Source organism: Salmo salar, chromosome ssa17 (genome assembly GCF_905237065.1).
Source record: "Salmo salar chromosome ssa17, Ssal_v3.1, whole genome shotgun sequence".
Lineage (NCBI taxonomy): Eukaryota > Metazoa > Chordata > Actinopteri > Salmoniformes > Salmonidae > Salmo > Salmo salar.
Genome location: NC_059458.1, coordinates 34546983 through 34568438, shown reverse-complemented (window position 1 = coordinate 34568438; position 21456 = coordinate 34546983). Strand labels below are relative to the sequence as shown.

Below are 21456 nucleotides of genomic sequence, written 5' to 3'. Positions count from 1 at the left end.
TAACCTTCCAACCCTCCCTCCCTCCAGCCCTCTAACCATCCTACCCTCCCTTCCTCCAGGCCTCTAATCCAGTCCTCTAACCCTCCTACCTTCCCCTCCTCCAGCCCTCTAACCATCCTACCCACCCCTCCTCCAGCCCTCTAACCATCCTACCCACCCCTCCTCCAGCCCTCTAACCATCCTACCCTCCCTTCCTCCAGCCCTCTAACCATCCTACCCACCCCTCCTCCAGCCCTCTAACCATCCTACCCACCCCTCCTCCAGCCCTCTAACCATCCTACCCACCCCTCCTCCAGCCCTCTAACCTTCCTACCCTCCCTTCCTCCAGCCCTCTAACCTTCCTACCCTCCCTTCCTCCAGCCCTCTAACCTTCCTACCCTCCCTTCCTCCAGCCCTCTAATCCAGCCCTCTAATCCAGCCCTCTAACCCTCCTACCCTCCCTTCCTCCAGCCCTCTAATCCAGCCCTCTAATCCAGCCCTCTAACCCTCCTACCCTCCCTTCCTCCAGCCCTCTAACCCTCCAGCCCTCTAACCCTCCAGCCCTGGCTGTAGCCCTGGAGTTCTGGGGACGAGGGTATTGCCTTTTTAGGAGACACCTGATCGCAGCCCAGTGCCTCTACACACACACTGAGGCTGCTGATAAAGATGTGTGTGTGTGTCCTTGTGTGTTAGACTGAGTGAGAGAGAGTGACTGGTGATTAGGCTGATAGATGAGCTGGAGAGCTATGGGGGTGGGGACTGTACTGCTACCGTTCACAGTTAAAAAGAGCTCCAACCACGGCCCGTCCCCATCCAGTTTAGGAAGAACACACCATTAGATTACCAGACCAGCGAGCCTTATAGGTCCCCTGAGGATAGGTGGACCAGACGGACAGTGGACTGTTTTTGTTTACCAGCAGGCTGCGGAGAAGCTCTAGATAGCTCTGTCTGTTTAACCAGAGGAACACCATCTCAGGCTTCTAGAAGAGGACTATAGTGTTTCTGAGAGACTCTGTCTACCTGGAGCCTGTGTTCTCTAGAAGCCGTAGAGAGACTGTCTACCTGGAGCCTGTGTTCTCTAGAACCCGTAGAGAGACTGTCTACCTGGAGCCTGTGTTCTCTAGAACCCGTAGAGAGACTCTGTCTACCTGGAGCCTGTGTTCTCTAGAACCCGTAGAGAGACTCTGTCTACCTGGAGCCTGTGTTCTCTAGAACCCGTAGAGAGACTCTGTCTACCTGGAGCCTGTGTTCTCTAGAACCCGTAGACAGACTCTGTCTACCTGGAGCCTGTGTTCTCTAGAACCCGTAGAGAGACTCTGTCTACCTGGAGCCTGTGTTCTCTAGAACCCGTAGAGAGACTCTGTCTACCTGGAGCCTGTGTTCTCTAGAACCCGTAGAGAGACTCTGTCTACCTGGAGCCTGTGTTCTCTAGAACCCGTAGAGAGACTCTGTCTACCTGGAGCCTGTGTTCTCTGTAGCTGCGTCAGTCAGTCGGTATAGAGAAGGACTGAAACTGAACTAGTCTTACTTTTGAAACCTACATTACAGCTCATCCTTCGTTTTAGTCAGGGTTGGTGGGCATCTTGAACCCTAACCCTCATGGAGAAGTTCCAGGCTGGTATGGTCCTAGCGGGGGTGGGGGACGCCCTGGGATACCGTAAGGGCCGCTGGGAGAGCTGCCCTTCTGGGCCACAGATCCAGAAAGAGCTGGCCTCTCTGGGGGGCCTTGGGGCTCTGAAACTGGACCCTGACAACTGGCCCCTCAGCGACGGAGCCCTGATGCACATGACCACCGCTGAGGCCCTCATCACAGGTGAGGACAGTACATACCCACAGAGGTTAAAGGAGGGTGGGCGTAGAGGGTTAGCGGGCGTAGAGGGTTGGGGGGCGTAGAGGGTTAGGGGCGTAGAGGGTTAGGGGGCGTAGAGGGTTAGGGGGCGTAGAGGGTTGGGGGCGTGAGGGTTAGGGGCGTAGAGGGTTGGGGGCGAGAGGGTTGGGGGGCGAGAGGGTTAGGGGGCGTAGAGGGTTGGGGGCGTAGAGGGTTGGGGGCGTAGAGGGTTGGGGGCGTAGAGGGTTGGGGGCGTAGAGGGTTGGGGGCGTAGAGGGTTGGGGGCGTAGAGGGTTTGGGACGTAGAGGGTTTGGGACGTAGAGGGTTGGGGACGTAGAGGGTTGGGGACGTAGAGGGTTGGGGACGTAGAGGGTTGGGGGACGTAGAGGGTTGGGGGACGTTGGGGGACGTGAGGGTTGGGGACGTAGAGGTTGGCGTAGAGAGTTGGGGGGCGTGAGAGTTGGGGGGCGTAGAGAGTTGGGGGCGTAGAGAGTTAGGGGACGTAGAGGGACGTAGAGGGTTGGGGGGCATAGAGGGTTAGGGGCGTAGAGAGTTAGGGGACGTAGAGGGACGTAGAGGGTTGGGGGGCGTAGAGGGTTAGGGGCGTAGAGGGTTAGGGGCGTAGAGAGTTAGGGGACGTAGAGGGTTGGGGGAAGTAGAGGGTTGGGGGACGTGAGGGTTAGGGCGTGAGGGTTAGGGCGTAGAGGGTTAGGGGCGTAGAGGGTTGGGGGCGAGAGGGTTGGGGGCGAGAGGTTGGGGGGCGTAGAGAGTTGGGGGGCGTGAGAGTTGGGGGCGAGAGTTGGGGGGGCGTAGAGGGTTGGGGCGTGGGGTTGGGGCGTAGAGGGTTGGGGGGGCGTAGAGGGTTGGGGGGGCGTAGAGAGTTAGGGGACGTAGAGGGACGTAGAGGGTTGGGGGGCGTAGAGGGTTGGGGGACGTAGAGGGTTGGGGGACGTAGAGGGTTGGGGGACATTGAGGGTTGGGGGGCGTAGAGAGTTAGGGGACGTAGAGGGACGTAGAGGGTTGGGGGCGTAGAGGGTTGGGGGGACGTAGAGGGTTGGGGACATTGAGGGTTGGGGGCGTAGAGAGTTAGGGGACGTAGGCGTGTTGGGGGCGTAGAGGGTTGGGGGACGTAGAGGGTTGGGGACATTGAGGGACGTAGAGGGTTAGGGGACGTGAGGGACGTGAGGGTTAGGGACGAGGGTTAGGGACGTAGAGGGTTAGGGGACGTAGAGGGTTAGGGGACGTAGAGGGTTAGGGGACGTTGAGAGTTAGGGGGCGTAGAGGATTAGGGGACGTAGAGGGTTGGGGGACGTTGAGGGACGTAGAGGGTTAGGGGACGTAGAGGGTTGGGGGACGTTGAGGGACGTAGAGGGTTGGGGGACGTAGTAGAGGGTTGGGAGACGTAGTAGAGGGTTGGGGGACGTAGTAGAGGGTTGGGGGACGTAGTAGAGGGTTGGGAGACGTAGTAGAGGGTTGGGGGACGTAGTAGAGGTTAGGGGACGTAGAGAGGTTGGGGGACGTAGTAGAGGGTTGGGGACGTAGTAGAGGGTTAGGGGACGTAGTGAGGGTTAGGGGACGTAGTAGAGGGTTAGGGGCGTAGAGGGTTAGGGGACATGGAGGGTTAGGGGACGTGGAGGGTTAGGGGACATGGAGGGTTAGGGGACGTAGAGGGTTAGGGGACGTAGAGGGTTAGGGGACGTAGAGGGTTAGGGGACATGGAGGGTTAGGGGACGTAGAGGGTTAGGGGACGTAGAGGGTTAGGGGACGTAGAGGGTTAGGGGACGTAGAGGGTTAGGGGACGTAGAGGATTAGGGGGACATGGAGGGTTAGGGGACGTAGAGGGTTAGGGGACGTAGAGGGTTAGGGGACGTGGAGGGTTAGGGGACGTAGAGGGTTAGGGGACGTAGAGGGTTAGGGGACGTAGAGGGTTAGGGGACGTAGAGGGTTAGGGGACGTAGAGGGTTAGGGGACATGGAGGGTTAGGGGACGTAGAGGGTTAGGGGACGTAGAGGGTTAGGGGACATGGAGGGTTAGGGGACGTAGAGGGTTAGGGGACGTAGAGGGTTAGGGGACATGGAGGGTTAGGGGACGTAGAGGGTTAGGGGACGTAGAGGGTTAGGGGACATGGAGGGTTAGGGGACGTAGAGGGTTAGGGGACGTGGAGGGTTAGGGGACGTAGAGGGTTAGGGGACGTAGAGGGTTAGGGGACATGGAGGGTTAGGGGACGTAGAGGGTTAGGGGACATGGAGGGTTAGGGGACGTAGAGGGTTAGGGGACGTAGAGGGTTAGGGGACATGGAGGGTTAGGGGACGTAGAGGGTTAGGGGACGTAGAGGGTTAGGGGACATGGAGGGTTAGGGGACGTAGAGGGTTAGGGGACATGGAGGGTTAGGGGACATGGAGGGTTAGGGGACGTAGAGGGTTAGGGGACGTAGAGGGTTAGGGGACGTAGAGGGTTAGGGGACGTAGAGGGTTAGGGGACGTAGAGGGTTAGGGGACGTAGAGGGTTAGGGGACGTGGAGGGTTAGGGGACGTAGAGGGTTAGGGGACGTAGAGGGTTAGGGGACGTAGAGGGTTAGGGGACGTGAGGGTTAGGGGACGTAGAGGGTTAGGGGACGTGGAGGGTTAGGGGACATGGAGGGTTAGGGGACGTAGAGGGTTAGGGGACGTGGAGGGTTAGGGGACGTAGAGGGTTAGGGGGACATGGAGGGTTAGGGGACGTAGAGGGTTAGGGGACATGGAGGGTTAGGGGACGTAGAGGGTTAGGGGACGTAGAGGGTTAGGGGACATGGAGGGTTAGGGGACATGGAGGGTTAGGGGGCGTAGAGGGTTAGGGGACATGGAGGGTTAGGGGACGTAGAGGGTTAGGGGACGTAGAGGGTTAGGGGACGTAGAGGGTTAGGGGACATGGAGGGTTAGGGGACGTAGAGGGTTAGGGGACATGGAGGGTTAGGGGACATGGAGGGTTAGGGGACGTAGAGGGTTAGGGGACATGGAGGGTTGGTGCTGGTTGACCATGCTAGAAGGGATGTATACTAACTAAATAGTAACATTAACCAATCAATAGTACTTCCTCATTGGTTCCAACGATATCATCACTTCATGACCTTCTATGATACAGTGCCTGTGTAAGCCTAGTAAAGGGAACGAGTAAAGGGAACGAGTAAGGGGAACGAGTAAGGGGAACGAGTAAGGGGAACGAGTAAGGGGAACGAGTAAAGGGAAAGTAAAATAGAATAGCAACAGAATGATTGCCCTGCATTGTAGAGCTCTCAGAGACGGTGAGAGCACCAGTAGTTTGGTGTTTCTCTCATTCACACTGACACATTCCCTCACTTACTCTCCTCACTTACTCTCCTCACTTACTCTCCTCACTTACTCTCCTCACGCACCTAAACTCTCCTCAATCACACACACACCTGTCCAGTCTGATGTTACACAGAGACCAGAATAGCAGTCTGTGGAAACTCCTAATCACTCAATGGGACATATTTCTTCAGGACAATGCCTGGCTGACACCATAATCCCTATAGCAGTCAGAAATGACTCAGCGCAGGCCGTAATCCCAAACACCTTCACATGTCATCACATCTACTCTTCATCTCTTCATCAGAGGAGTCTAGCCCAGATCTGTTTGTGCTGTCTTGCCAACTCCTATGGTCATGGCAATGGAATTGGCAAGACCATAGGAGTTAACAGTTGTGGAAAAAGTACCCAATTGTCATACTTGAGTAAAAATAAAGATGCCTTCATAGAAAATGACTCAAGTAAAAGTGAAAGTCACCCGGTAAAATACTACTTGAGTAAAAGTCTAAAAGTATTTGGTTTTAAATATACTTCAGTTTCAAAAATAAATGTAATTGCTAAAATATATCAGCAGATCAGAGGCAGTAGGGATGAACAAAGATGTTTTCTTGATAAGTGTGTGAATTAGACCATTTTTCTGTCCTGCTAAGCATTCAAAATGTAAGGAGTAAAAAGTAAATCATTTACTTTAGGAATCTAGTGAAGTAAAAGTTGTCAAAAATATAAATAGTAAATTAAAGTACAGACTACTTACGTACAAACTACTTAAGTAGTACTTTCAAGTATTTTTACTTGGAAGTACTTTACACAACTGGGAGTTAGCAAGACAACAGGAACAGATCTGGGATCAGTCTGGAGTTCTATAGGTGGACAGCCTGACAGGACAACACGCATGTCACCTACCGACCGCTGGCCTGGAGTCTGGAGCTGCCAGATCAGATAAGTCCAAAATAGAACTAGGGAGGAGAACATGAGCCTGTCCTCAGGCAGAGGAGAACAATAGAGAGACCAGGTCTCATCACATCACAGTAGCGATCCCCCTTGGTGATCCTGTATCGTATTTGGCCGGTGGATTGTGTTCAAAGCCAGCGGTGCTCCTGTAGAGCGATGACAGCCTTACGGATAAGCCTGCTGCTTAGCCGCATTCCAACAACACAGCCTGGGATGTGTCCCAAATGGCACCCTATTCCCTATGTAGTGCACTACTTTTGACCAGCCTCCCACTCCATAAGACTGGTTAAATCTAGCGCACTATATAAGGAATAGGGTGTAATTTGGGACTCTCACCAAGTCAGGCCAGACAACCACCATGAATCACTGAAACTGACAGGAGCTGGAAGCAAACAATACTGATCTGATCTATAGCACAGATCATGGAGGAGGTGGGGAGAGAAGAGGAGGGGAGAGGAGGAGAGGAAGAGAGGAGAGGAGGAGGGAGGACAGGAGGAGATGGGGAGTAGAGAGGAGGAGGAGGAGGGTGATGGAAGATTTCAGTGTATCTAGTCTTGGCCCACGCAGGTATAGGCCTATGTTATAAACTCTGATCTGGGTCCATATTCATAAAAGATCTAGGAGTACTGATGTGGTATCCGTGTTTCTTGTTAGATTATAATGAATGGACAGATAGGAAATTATCCTAGATCAGCACTCCTACTCTGAAACGCTTAATACACACCGTCCCTGATCCATATACCACAGGGGACAGAGAGAAGAGGTGGATGTCAATGTATCTCTTGGCCCATGCAAGTATAGGCCTTTATTACAGCCTAGGCCGGCCTACGTATCATGAGAACAGTGATGCTGGGCATGTATTTTTAAAGCATCCCAAAGAAGGATGCATAGAGAAGAAGGTTAAATTTAGGAGGTAGACAGTGTGGTGAATAGGGTTATGTTTAGGAGGTAGACAGTGTAGAGAATAGGGTTCTATTTAGGAGGTAGACAGTGGAGAGAATAGGGTTCTATTTAGGAGGTAGACAGTGGAGAGAATAGGGTTCTATTTAGGAGGTAGACAGTGGAGAGAATAGGGTTCTATTTAGGAGGTAGACAGTGTAGAGAATAGGGTTCTATTTAGGAGGTAGACAGTGTAGAGAATAGGGTTCTATTTAGGAGGTAGACAGTGTAGAGAATAGGGTTCTATTTAGGAGGTAGACAGTGGAGAGAATAGGGTTCTATTTAGGAGGTAGACAGTGGAGAGAATAGGGTTCTGTCCATGTTATCTTATTCATTATGACCTAACATGTAGAAATGGTCCTAGATCAGTGCTCTTACCTTGAGATGCTTTGTGAATATCAAACCTGATGTGTAACAAAGCATAGGTCAAACAGCAACAAGTACCCAACATCAAACCCCTCCTTGATAAAGTAGGGATGTACACAACCCTATTCAGCTCGAAGGACCATGGAAAAGAGACGGATAGGAACAATTGTCCTGGAACAAGGGGAAAGGGCTTCAGAGATGGTACATCAAGACATGACTGGTTAGATTGCAGGCAACTGGTTCTAAACACAGGTTCTGTTCCAAATGGCACCCTTTTCCCATAGTCCACTATTTCTGACTAGGGCCTATTCCACATGGTGCACTACATTTGACCCGAGCCAGATGGGCCCTGGTCAGAAGTAATGCACTATAATAGAGGGTGCCATTTAGGAGCCAGACAGTGTAGAGAATAGGGTTCTATTTAGGAGGTAGAGAATAGGGTTCTATTTAGGAGGTAGAGAATAGGGTTCTATTTAGGAGGTAGAGAATAGGGTTCTATTTAGGAGGTAGACAATGTAGAGAATAGGGTTCTATTTAGGAGGTAGACAGTGTAGAGAATAGGGTTCTATTTAGGAGGTAGACAGTGTAGTGAATAGGGTTCTATTTAGGAGGTAGACAGTGTAGTGAATAGGGTTCTATTTAGGAGGTAGACAGTGTAGTGAATAGGGTTCTATTTAGGAGGTAGACAGTGTAGTGAATAGGGTTCTATTTAGGAGGTAGACAGTGTAGTGAAGGGTATTCACACCGCTTGTCTTGTCTGGTAAACTAGGATGAGAAGATGGAATGAATGATTTTCATTCAGTTATTTTGACACCAGTAATCCCCCCATCACTCCTCTTCTTTACGCCCACACTGACTGGAACAGCCCATCCCTCTCTCCCTGACACCCGTCTGGTTCCTCCCTGTCCTGGGTGTGAGTCCCTGAGCCCAAAGCCCTCTGCTCCTGAATCAGAGGTGACAAACACACACCACACAAATGACACACACAAAAGCATATGCACAAACCCATGATTCACACGTGTGGAGCCCCCCCCAGCAGATCACATGGTATAATCTAAGCACAGCAGGCTAAACATAGACTCTCATCTGGCTGGTACGTCCCCCCATGGACAGACAGTGTCTGACTCCCAACCACTGTGTGTGTGTGTGTGTGTGTGTGTGTGTGTGTGTGTGTGTGTGTGTGTGTGTGTGTGTGTGTGTGTGTGTGTGTGTGTGTGTGTGATAACTTTTCACAGTATGCATCATGATGCATAGTTGGCCCTTTGCAAGTGTATTTAATGACAAGCTTCCAGACTGATCGATTTACAGTTGTTTACTGTGTTGTTGTGTAAACTGTGGTGCGGTCACTTTGCTGTGAGTAAACTGTGATGTGTTAACTATGCTGTGTAAACTGTGATGCGTTAACTATGCTGTGTGTAAACTGTGATGTGTTAATAACTATGCTGTGAGTAAACTGTGATGTGTTAACTATGCTGTGTGTTAACTATGCTGTGTGTAAACTGTGATGTGTTAACTATGCTGTGTGTTAACTATGCTGTGTGTATACTGCGGTGCGGTAACTATGCTGTGTGTAAACTGCGGTGCGGTAACTATGCTGTGTGTAAACTGTGATGTGTTAACTATGCTGTGTGTAAACTGTGGTGCGGTAACTATGCTGTGTGTAAACTGTGATGTGGTAACTATGCTGTGTGTAAACTGTGATGTGGTAACTATGCTGTGTGTAAACTGTGATGTGGTAACTATGCTGTGTGTAAACTGTGATGTGTTAACTATGCTGTGTGTAAACTGTGGTGCGGTAACTATGCGGTGTGTAAACTGTGATGTGTTCTGTGTTGTTCCAGACTACTGGTGTTTGGAGGACCTCTACAGGGAGCTGGTAAGGGTGTATGTTGAGGCCATGGCGTCTCTCCAGGGTCGCCCTCCTGACCCAGCCACCGTGGAGGGATGTGCTCACCTCAAACCCAACAACTTCCTGCTGGCCTGGCACACGCCCTTCAATGAGAAAGGTCAGAGGTCACATCAGACCTCTGATGGTGACATGGTTTAGATCAACATGCACATGTGCAGTCTCATGTGGTCATTGTTCTGGTGGGTTCTCTCCATGTGGTCATTGTTCTGGTGGGTTCTCTCCATGTGGTCATTGTTCTGGTGGGTTCTCTCCATGTGGTCATTGTCCTCGTGGGTTCTCTCCATGTGGTCATTGTTCTGGTGGGTTCTCCATGTGGTCATTGTCCTGGTGGGTTCTCTCCATGTGGTCATTGTCCTGGTGGGTTCTCTCCATGTGGTCATTGTCCTGGTGGGTTCTCTCATGTGGTCATTGTCCTGGTGGGTTCTCTCCATGTGGTCATTGTTCTGGTGGGTTCTCTCCATGTGGTCATTGTCCTCGTGGGTTCTCTCCATGTGGTCATTGTTCTGGTGGGTTCTCCATGTGGTCATTGTCCTGGTGGGTTCTCTCCATGTGGTCATTGTCCTGGTGGGTTCTCTCCATGTGGTCATTGTCCTCGTGGGTTCTCTCCATGTGGTCATTGTTCTGGTGGGTTCTCTCCATGTGGTCATTGTCCTGGTGGGTTCTCTCCATGTGGTCATTGTTCTGTTGGGTTCTCTCCATGTGGTCATTGTTCTGTTGGGTTCTCTCCATGTGGTCATTGTTCTGTTGGGTTCTCACCATGTGGTCATTGTTCTGTTGGGTTCTCTCCATGTGGTCATTGTTCTGGTGGGTTCTCTCCATGTGGTCATTGTTCTGTTGGGTTCTCTCCATGTGGTCATTGTTCTGTTGGGTTCTCTCCATGTGGTCATTGTTCTGTTGGGTTCTCACCATGTGGTCATTGTTCTGTTGGGTTCTCTCCATGTGGTCATTGTTCTGGTGGGTTCTCTCCATGTGGTCATTGTTCTGTTGGGTTCTCTCCATGTGGTCATTGTCCTGTTGGGTTCTTTCCATGTGGTCATTGTCCTGGTGGGTTCTCTCCAGGTTCTGGGTTTGGAGCAGCCACCAAGGCCATGTGTGTGGGGATGAAGTACTGGCAGCCTGAGAGGCTAGACAACCTAGTGGAGGTCAGCATTGAGACGGGGCGCATGACACACAACCACCCTACAGGTACCATACACAGTGACCCAACCACCCTACATGTACCATACTCCATGACCCACAACCACCCTACAGGTACCATACACCATGACCCACAACCACCCTACAGGTACCATACACCATGACCCACAACCACCCTACAGGTACCATACACCATGACCCACAACCACCCTACAGGTACCATACACCATGACCCAACCACCCTACAGGTACCATACACCATGACCCACAACCACCCTACAGGTACCATACACCATGACCCACAACCACCCTACAGGTACCATACACCATGACCCACAACCACCCTACAGGTACCATACACCATGACCCACAACCACCCTACAGGTACCATACACCATGACCCAACCACCCTACAGGTACCATACACCATGACCCACAACCACCCTACATGTACCATACACCATGACCCACAACCACCCTACAGGTACCATACACCATGACCCAACCACCCTACAGGTACCATACACCATGACCCACAACCACCCTACAGGTACCATACACCATGACCCACAACCACCCTACAGGTACCATACACCATGACCCACAACCACCCTACAGGTACCATACACCATGACCCACAACCACCCTACAGGTACCATACACCATGACCCACAACCACCCTACAGGTACCATACACCATGACCCACAACCACCCTACAGGTACCATACACCATGACCCACAACCACCCTACAGGTACCATACACCATGACCCACACCACCCTACAGGTACCATACACCATGACCCAACCACCCTACAGGTACCATACACCATGACCCACAACCACCCTACAGGTACCATACACCATGACCCACAACCACCCTACAGGTACCATACACCATGACCCACAACCACCCTACAGGTACCATACACCATGACCCACAACCACCCTACAGGTACCATACACCATGACCCACAACCACCCTACAGGTACCATACCACCATGACCCACAACCACCCTACAGGTACCATACACCATGACCCACAACCACCCTACAGGTACCATACACCATGACCCACAACCACCCTACAGGTACCATGACCCACAACCACCCTACAGGTACCCATGACCCACAACCACCCTACATACACCATGACCCACAACCACCCTACAGGTACCTACACCATGACCCACAACCACCCTACATACACCATGACCCACAACCACCCTACACTACACCATGACCCACAACCACCCTACAGGTACCATACACCATGACCCACAACCACCCTACAGGTACCATACACCATGACCCACAACCACCCTACAGGTACCATACACCATGACCCACAACCACCCTACAGGTACCATACACCATGACCCACAACCACCCTACATACACCATGACCCACAACCACCCTACATACACCATGACCCACAACCACCCTACATACACCATGACCCACAACCACCCTACATACACCATGACCCACAACCACCCTACATACACCATGACCCACAACCACCCTACATACACCATGACCCACAACCACCCTACATACACCATGACCCACAACCACCCTACATACACCATGACCCACAACCACCCTACATACACCATGACCCACAACCACCCTACATACACCATGACCCACAACCACCCTACATACACCATGACCCACAACCACCCTACATACACCATGACCCACAACCACCCTACATACACCATGACCCACAACCACCCTACATACACCATGACCCACAACCACCCTACATACACCATGACCCACAACCACCCTACATACACCATGACCCACAACCACCCTACAGTTACACCATGACCCACAACCACCCTACATACACCATGACCCACAACCACCCTACATACACCATGACCCACAACCACCCTACATACACCATGACCCACAACCACCCTACATACACCATGACCCACAACCACCCTACATACACCATGACCCACAACCACCCTACATACACCATGACCCACAACCACCCTACATACACCATGACCCACAACCACCCTACATACACCATGACCCACAACCACCCTACATACACCATGACCCACAACCACCCTACATACACCATGACCCACAACCACCCTACATACACCATGACCCACAACCACCCTACATACACCATGACCCACAACCACCCTACATACACCATGACTCACAACCACCCTACAGGTACCATACACCATGACCCACAACCACCTTACAGGTACCATACACCATGACCCACAACCACCCTACATACACCATGACCCACAACCCCCCTACATACACCATGACCCACAACCACCCTACATACACCATGACCCACAACCACCCTACATACACCATGACTCACAACCACCCTACAGGTACCATACACCATGACCCACAACCACCTTACAGGTACCATACACCATGACCCACAACCACCCTACAGGTACCATACACCATGACCCACAACCACCCTACAGGTACCATACACCATGACCCAACCACCCTACAGGTACCATACACCATGACCCAACCACCCTACAGGTACCATACACCATGACCCACAACCACCCTACAGGTACCATACACCATGACCCACAACCACCCTACAGGTACCATACACCATGACCCACAACCACCCTACAGGTACCATACACCATGACCCACAACCACCCTACAGGTACCATGACCCACAACCACCCTACAGGTACCATGACCCACAACCACCCTACATACACCATGACCCACAACCACCCTACATACACCATGACCCACAACCACCCTACATACACCATGACCCACAACCACCCTACATACACCATGACCCACAACCACCCTACATACACCATGACCCACAACCACCCTACATACACCATGACCCACAACCACCCTACATACACCATGACCCACAACCACCCTACATACACCATGACCCACAACCACCCTACATACACCATGACCCACAACCACCCTACATACACCATGACCCACAACCACCCTACATACACCATGACCCACAACCACCCTACATACACCATGACCCACAACCACCCTACAGGTACCATACACCATGACCCACAACCACCCTACAGGTACCATACACCATGACCCACAACCACCCTACAGGTACCATACACCATGACCCACAACCACCCTACAGGTACAGACCCCCATACACCATGACCCACAACCACCCTACAGGTACCATACACCATGACCCACAACCACCCTACAGGTACCATACACCATGACCCACAACCACCCTACAGGTACCATACACCATGACCCACAACCACCCTACAGGTACCATACACCATGACCCACAACCACCCTACAGGTACCATGACCCACAACCACCCTACATACACCATGACCCACAACCACCCTACATACACCATGACCCACAACCACCCTACATACACCATGACCCACAACCACCCTACATACACCATGACCCACAACCACCCTACATACACCATGACCCACAACCACCTTACATACACCATGACCCACAACCACCCTACATACACCATGACCCACAACCACCCTACATACACCATGACCCACAACCACCCTACATACACCATGACCCACAACCACCCTACATACACCATGACCCACAACCACCCTACATACACCATGACCCACAACCACCCTACATACACCATGACCCACAACCACCCTACATACACCATGACCCACAACCACCCTACATACACCATGACCCACAACCACCCTACATACACCATGACCCACAACCACCCTACATACACCATGACCCACAACCACCCTACATACACCATGACCCACAACCACCCTACAGGTACCATACACCATGACCCACAACCACCCTACATACACCATGACCCACAACCACCCTACATACACCATGACCCACAACCACCCTACATACACCATGACCCACAACCACCCTACATACACCATGACTCACAACCACCCTACAGGTACCATACACCATGACCCACAACCACCTTACAGGTACCATACACCATGACCCACAACCACCCTACAGGTACCATACACCATGACCCACAACCACCCTACAGGTACCATACACCATGACCCACAACCACCCTACAGGTACCATACACCATGACCCACAACCACCCTACAGGTACCATACACCATGACCCACAACCACCCTACAGGTACCATACACCATGACCCACAACCACCCTACAGGTACCATGACCCACAACCACCCTACATACACCATGACCCACAACCACCCTACATACACCATGACCCACAACCACCCTACATACACCATGACCCACAACCACCCTACATACACCATGACCCACAACCACCCTACATACACCATGACCCACAACCACCCTACATACACCATGACCCACAACCACCCTACATACACCATGACCCACAACCACCCTACATACACCATGACCCACAACCACCCTACATACACCATGACCCACAACCACCCTACATACACCATGACCCACAACCACCCTACAGGTACCATACACCATGACCCAACCACCCTACAGTTACCATACACCATGACCCACAACCACCCTACAGTTACCATACACCATGACCCACAACCACCCTACAGGTACCATACACCATGACCCAACCACCCTACAGGTACCACACACCATGACCCACAACCACCCTACAGGTACCATACACCATGACCCACAACCACCCTACAGGTACCATACACCATGACCCACAACCACCCTACAGGTACCATACACCATGACCCAACCACCCTACAGGTACCATACACCATGACCCACAACCACCCTACAGGTACCATACACCATGACCCACAACCACCCTACAGGTACCATACACCATGACCCACAACCACCCTACAGGTACCATACACCATGACCCAACCACCCTACATGTACCATACACCATGACCCAACCACCCTACATGTACCATAGGCTAGACATTATAGTATAGCCTGTTATATAACTAGCCTGGTCCCACATCTGTTTGTGCTGTCTTGCTCTAGTGATTAGCCTGGGGACGAAGTTAGTGTCTTACCAACTCCTATAGGGAAGACAACAGCATCAGATCTGGGAGTGGGCTCACTGGATTTACCTGGTTTCACCATCTATAATGACATAATACTGACCTGGCTGATTCCAACAGGTTTCCTGGGCTCTCTGACCACGGCTCTGTTTGCGTCGTACGCGGTGCAGGGCAAACCACTGGTGACCTGGGGTCGCGACCTCATGAAGGTCATCCCCAAGGCTGAGGAGTACTGTAAGAAGACCATACGCCACATGGCAGGTGTGTGTGTGTGTGTGTGTGTGTGTGTGTGTGTGTGTGTGTGTGTGTGTAATTAAATGGTACTGTATGTTGTGTCCACTGCAGAGTACCAGGAGAAGTGGTTCTACTTCGAGGCTAAGTGGCAGTTCTACCTGGAGGAGAGAGGCGTGGAGGAGGAGGGGCAGAACAAGCCACTGTTTCCTGACACCTACAACGCTGAGGAGACAGACAAGGTCATCTATTGGTTCCACTCTACCTGGCAAACTGGATATTTAAAGATATTTCAAATCAAATGTATTTATAAAGCCCTTGTTACATCAGCTGATATCTCAACGTGCTGTACAGAAACCCAGCCTAAAACTCCAAACAGCAAGCAATGCTGGTGTAGAAGCACGGTGGATAGGAAAAACTCCCTAGAAAGGCCAGAACCTAGGAAGAAACCTAGAGAGGAACCAGGCTATGAGGGGTAGCCAGTCCTCTTCTGACTGTGCCGGGTGGAGATTATAACAGAACATGGCCAAGATGTTCAAATGTTCATAGATGACCAACAGGGTCAAATAATAATAATCACAGTGGTTGTCGAGGGTGCAACAGGTCAGCACCTCAGGAGTAAATGCCAGTTGGCTTTTCATAGCCGATCATTGAGAGTATCTCTACCGCTCCTGCTGTCTCTAGAGAGTTGAAAACCGCAGGTCTGGGACAGGTAGCACCTTCGGTGAACAGGTCAGGGTTCCATAGCCGCAGGCAGAACAGTTGAAACTGGAGCAGCAGCACGACCAGGTGGACTGGGGACAGCAAGGACTCATCAGGCCAGGTAGTCTTGAGGCATGGTCCTAGGGCTCAGGTCCTCCGAGAGAGAGAGAGAAAGAAAGAATTAGAGAGAGCATACTTAAATTCACACAGGACACCGGATAAGACAGGAGAAATACTCCAGATATAGACTGCCCCTAGCCCCCCGACACAAACTACTGCAGCATAAATACTGGAGGCTGAGACAGGAGGGGTCAGGAGACACTTTGGCCCCATCCGACGATACCCCCGGACAGGGCCAAACAGGCAGGATATAACCCCACCCACTTTGCCAAAGCAAAGTGTACACCACTAGATGGATACCTTAAACCACCAACTTACCATCCTGAGACAAGGCAGAGTATAGCCCACAAAGATCTCCGCCACGGCACAACCCAAGGGGGGGCGCCAACCCAGACATGAAGATCACGTCAGTGACTCAACCCACTCAAGTGACGCACCCCTCCTAGGGACGGCATGGAAGAGCACCAGTAAGCCAGTGACTCAGCCCCCGTAATAGGGTTAGAGGCAGAGAATCCCAGTGGAGAGAGGGGAACCGGCCAGGCAGAGACAGCAAGGGCGGTTCGTTGCTCCAGTGCCTTTCCGTTCACCTTCACACTCCTGGGCCAGACTACACTCAATCACTGAAGAGATGAGTCTTCAATAAAGACTTAAAGGTTGAGACCGAGTCTGCATCTCTCACATGGGTAGGCAGACCATTCCATAAAAATGGAGCTCTATAGGAGAAAGCCCTGCCTCCAGCTGTTTGCTTAGAAATTCTAGGGACAATATGGAGGCCTGCATCTTGTGACCGTAGCGTACATGTAGGTATGTACGGCAGGACCAAATCGGAAAGATAGGTAGGAGCAAGCCCATGTAATGCTTTGTAGGTTAGCAGTAAAACCTTGAAATCAGCCCTTGCCTTAACAGGAAGCCAGTGTAATATGGAGTAATATGATCACATTTTTTGGTTCTAGTCAAGATTCTAGCAGCCGTGTTAAGCACTAACTGAAGTTTATTCAGTGCTTTATCCGGGTAGCCGGAAAGTAGAGCATTGCAGTAGTCTAACCTAGAAGTGACAAAAGCATGGATTCATTTTTCTGCGTCATTTTTGGACAGAAGGTTTGTGATTTTTGCAATGTTACGTAGATGGAAAAAAGCTGTCCTTGAAACAGGCTTGATATGTTCGTCAAAAGATAGATCAGGGTCCAGAGTAACGCCGAGGTTCTTCACAGTTTTACTTGAGACGACTGTACAACCATCAAGATTAATTGTCAGATTTAACAGAAGATCTCTTTGTTTCTTGGGACCTAGAACAAGCATCTCTGTTTTGTCCGGGTTTAAAAGTAGAGCATTTGCAGCCATCCACTTCCTTATGTCTGACACACAGGCTTCCGGCGAGGGCAATTTGACAGATGTATTTGACCAAGCTATGTTCTCTCTCCAGGTGTAGAAGTATTTAACTCAGGTGTGTTCTCCTCTCTCCAGGTGTAGAAGTATTTAACTCAGGTGTGTTCTCCTCTCTCCAGGTGTAGAAGTATATAACTCAGGTGTGTTCTCCTCTCTACAGGTGTAGAAGTATTTAACTCAGGTGTGTTCTCCTCTCTCCAGGTGTAGAAGTATTTAACTCAGGTGTGTTCTCCTCTCTACAGGTGTAGAAGTATTTAACTCAGGTGTGTTCTCCTCTCTCCAGGTGTAGAAGTATTTAACTCAGGTGTGTTCTCCTCTCTACAGGTGTAGAAGTATTTAACTCAGGTGTGTTCTCCTCTCCAGGTGTAGAAGTATTTAACTCAGGTGTGTTCTCCTCTCTCCAGGTGTAGAAGTATTTAACTCAGGTGTGTTCTCCTCTCTCCAGGTGTAGAAGTATTTAACTCAGGTGTGTTCTCCTCTCTCCAGGTGTAGAAGTATTTAACTCAGGTGTGTTCTCCTCTCTCCAGGTGTAGAAGTATTTAACTCAGGTGTGTTCTCCTCTCTCCAGGTGTAGAAGTATTTAACTCAGGTGTGTTCTCCTCTCTCCAGGTGTAGAAGTATTTAACTCAGGTGTGTTCTCCTCTCTCCAGGTGTAGAAGTATTTAACTCAGGTGTGTTCTCCTCTCTCCAGGTGTAGAAGTATTTAACTCAGGTGTGTTCTCCTCTCTCCAGGTGTAGAAGTATTTAACTCAGGTGTGTTCTCCTCTCTCCAGGTGTAGAAGTATTTAACTCAGGTGTGTTCTCCTCTCTCCAGGTGTAGAAGTATTTAACTCAGGTGTGTTCTCCTCTCTCCAGGTGTAGAAGTATTTAACTCAGGTGTGTTCTCCTCTCTCCAGGTGTAGAAGTATTTAACTCAGGTGTGTTCTCCTCTCTCCAGGTGTAGAAGTATTTAACTCAGGTGTGTTCTCCTCTCTCCAGGTGTAGAAGTATTTAACTCAGGTGTGTTCTCCTCTCTCCAGGTGTAGAAGTATTTAACTCAGGTGTGTTCTCCTCTCTCCAGGTGTAGAAGTATTTAACTCAGGTGTGTTCTCCTCTCTCCAGGTGTAGAAGTATTTAACTCAGGTGTGTTCTCCTCTCTCCAGGTGTAGAAGTATTTAACTCAGGTGTGTTCTCCTCTCTACAGGTGTAGAAGTATTTAACTCAGGTGTGTTCTCCTCTCCAGGTGTAGAAGTATTTAACTCAGGTGTGTTCTCCTCTCTCCAGGTGTAGAAGTATTTAACTCAGGTGTGTTCTCCTCTCTACAGGTGTATAAGCGCTGGAGCTCAGAGGGCCGGGCTGGACGGAGGGGTCATGATGCTCCCATGATAGCCTACGATGCTCTCCTGGCCTCAGGCTCCGACTGGACCCAGCTCTGCCGCCGCGCCATGTTCCACGGAGGTGGGCTGTGTGTGTGTGTGCATTTGTTTGTTGTCCGTGTAAGTAGTCTATATAAGAGTTGTGTAGGTAAGAGTGTGTGTGTTCTTGTTGTGTTTGTATATTTATTTGTGTGTGTGTGTCATTGTGTCCCCCAGGGGAGAGCAGTGCCACAGGGCTGATAGCAGGCTGTCTGTACGGTCTCCTGTTCGGCCTGTCCCAGGTCCCTGAAGGGCTGCACCAGTATGTGGACCGACGCACGCGGCTGGAGGAGCTCGGAGCCGAGCTGTACAAGGCAGCCTCCGCAGAGAGGAGCACAGAAAAGTAACACCACCACCCTGCCCACACCGCCCTCTTCTGGCCGACATAGGAACTACACATGAATGACCACCGTGGCTGGCTACTGGCTGCTCACCTACCTACTGACATAGGAACTACACATGAATGACTCCACCGTGGCTGGCTACTGGCTGCTCAACTACCTACTGACATAGGAACTACACATGAATGACTCCACGGTGGCTGGCTACTGGCTGCTCACCTACCTACTGACATAGGAACTACACATGAATGACTCCACCGTGGCTGGCTACTGGCTGCTCAACTACCTACCAGTGGAGGCTGCTGGGAGGAGCTATAGGAAGACGGCTCATTGTAATGGCTGAAGGGGAATACATATGCTACTGTTCCATTTATTCCATTCCAGCCATTACAATGAGCTTGTCCTTCTATATCTCCTCCTACCAGCCTCCTCTGCCCACCTACCTATCCCACAGCACTGCAGCCCCCCTAGCCCGGCCTGTACCCTCCTCTCTATCTCTCTCTCAACTGCTCCTGCTGGGGTCTCTGGAATAGTTCTGTTCCCTTTCCAGTTCCAGAAGTGTTTTGTTTAAAAAAAAAAAACTAAAGTCATTCATGTGGAACTGAATCAGAATTGGAACTCCTAAACTGGATATGTAATGTAACTATTCCATAGGTTCCAGAGTGTGTTCTCATCTATAGATGAACATGGATGAACTAACATCCCTACATACTGTACATACACCAGTCCTGGGTTTAAAACATGTGATTGTAGACAAAGAAGACGGTCCTGTGTAAATGTGATTTTAAACAACAGGCTTGTTAATAGTCTGCCCCTCACCCATATAGTATATGTTCCCTATATAGTGCACTACTTTTTACCCGAATCCTATGTGCCCAGGTCAAAGGTAGTGCACTAGGGTGTTATTTGGGATCCACTCTTAGTCTGTTATTTGTACTCATCTCATGTTTTGGTTTATTATTGTCTGCTGTGGATTCACCACGAGTGACATGGTGCCTGCCATGATAATAATCGTGTTATTATCAGATTAAAGTGGATATCTATATATTACCTCTGAGGTCTGCGTCTCTCTTTGCTACTGTCTTTATAATGTTGTAGAGGTCAGAGGTCAATACTAACACCATTGACGTGTCCCAATAATATCTCCTTTCTGCTGAAGTGTGCACTCCACCACCATATTCTGTCCACCACATTTCTTATACCAGTCATTTCCTTTCAAATCAGTGAAGGGAAGTGAACAAGTGCACACTCTGGGAGGAAGGATAGATAATTGGGACATAGCCACCTCACTGTACCAGGACCCTAGAAACAACCAATAGTCTGTTTCTCTATCTTCTCTACTTACCCCCACCTCCCTGTTACAGATCAATTAAACAGTCCCTGCAACAGATCAACTAAACAGTCCCTGTTACTGATCAATTAAACAGTCCCTGCAACAGATCAACTAAACAGTCCCTGCAACAGATCAACTAAACAGTCCCTGCAACAGATCAACTAAACAGTCCCTGTTACAGATCAACTAAACAGTCCCTGTTACAGATCAACTAAACAGTCCCTGTTACAGATCAACTAAACAGTCCCTGTTACTGATCAACTAAACAGTCCCTGTTACAGATCAACTAAACAGTCCCTGTTACAGATCAACTAAACAGTCCCTGTTACTGATCAACTAAACAGTCCCTGTTACTGATCAACTAAACAGTCCCTGTTACAGATCAACTAAACAGTCCCTGTTACTGATCAACTAAACAGTCCCTGTTATAGATCAACTAAACAGTCCCTGTTACAGATCAACTAAACAGTCCCTGTTACTGATCAACTAAACAG

The 21456-nt window shown here is 50.4% G+C and overlaps 1 protein-coding gene across 2 annotated transcripts; it reads left to right on the top strand.

The window, feature by feature from the left end:
* The first annotated feature begins 515 nt into the window (after positions 1 to 515).
* LOC106596644 (protein ADP-ribosylarginine hydrolase-like protein 1) lies at positions 516 to 20679 on the top strand. 2 transcript variants are annotated; one of them, XM_045699569.1, is made up of 7 exons: positions 518 to 1792; positions 9211 to 9375; positions 10338 to 10463; positions 15576 to 15716; positions 15801 to 15928; positions 19199 to 19331; positions 19466 to 20679. In XM_045699569.1, the coding sequence occupies exons 1-7, from the start codon at positions 1579 to 1581 to the stop codon at positions 19633 to 19635; spliced, it is 1077 nt and encodes a 358-aa protein (XP_045555525.1). In that variant the 5' UTR covers positions 518 to 1578; the 3' UTR covers positions 19636 to 20679. The 2 variants fall into 2 exon arrangements, with proteins under 2 accessions (XP_045555526.1, XP_045555525.1); XM_045699570.1 differs by lacking the exon at positions 10338 to 10463 and having other exon boundaries at positions 516 to 1792.
* The last annotated feature ends 777 nt before the right edge of the window (positions 20680 to 21456 follow it).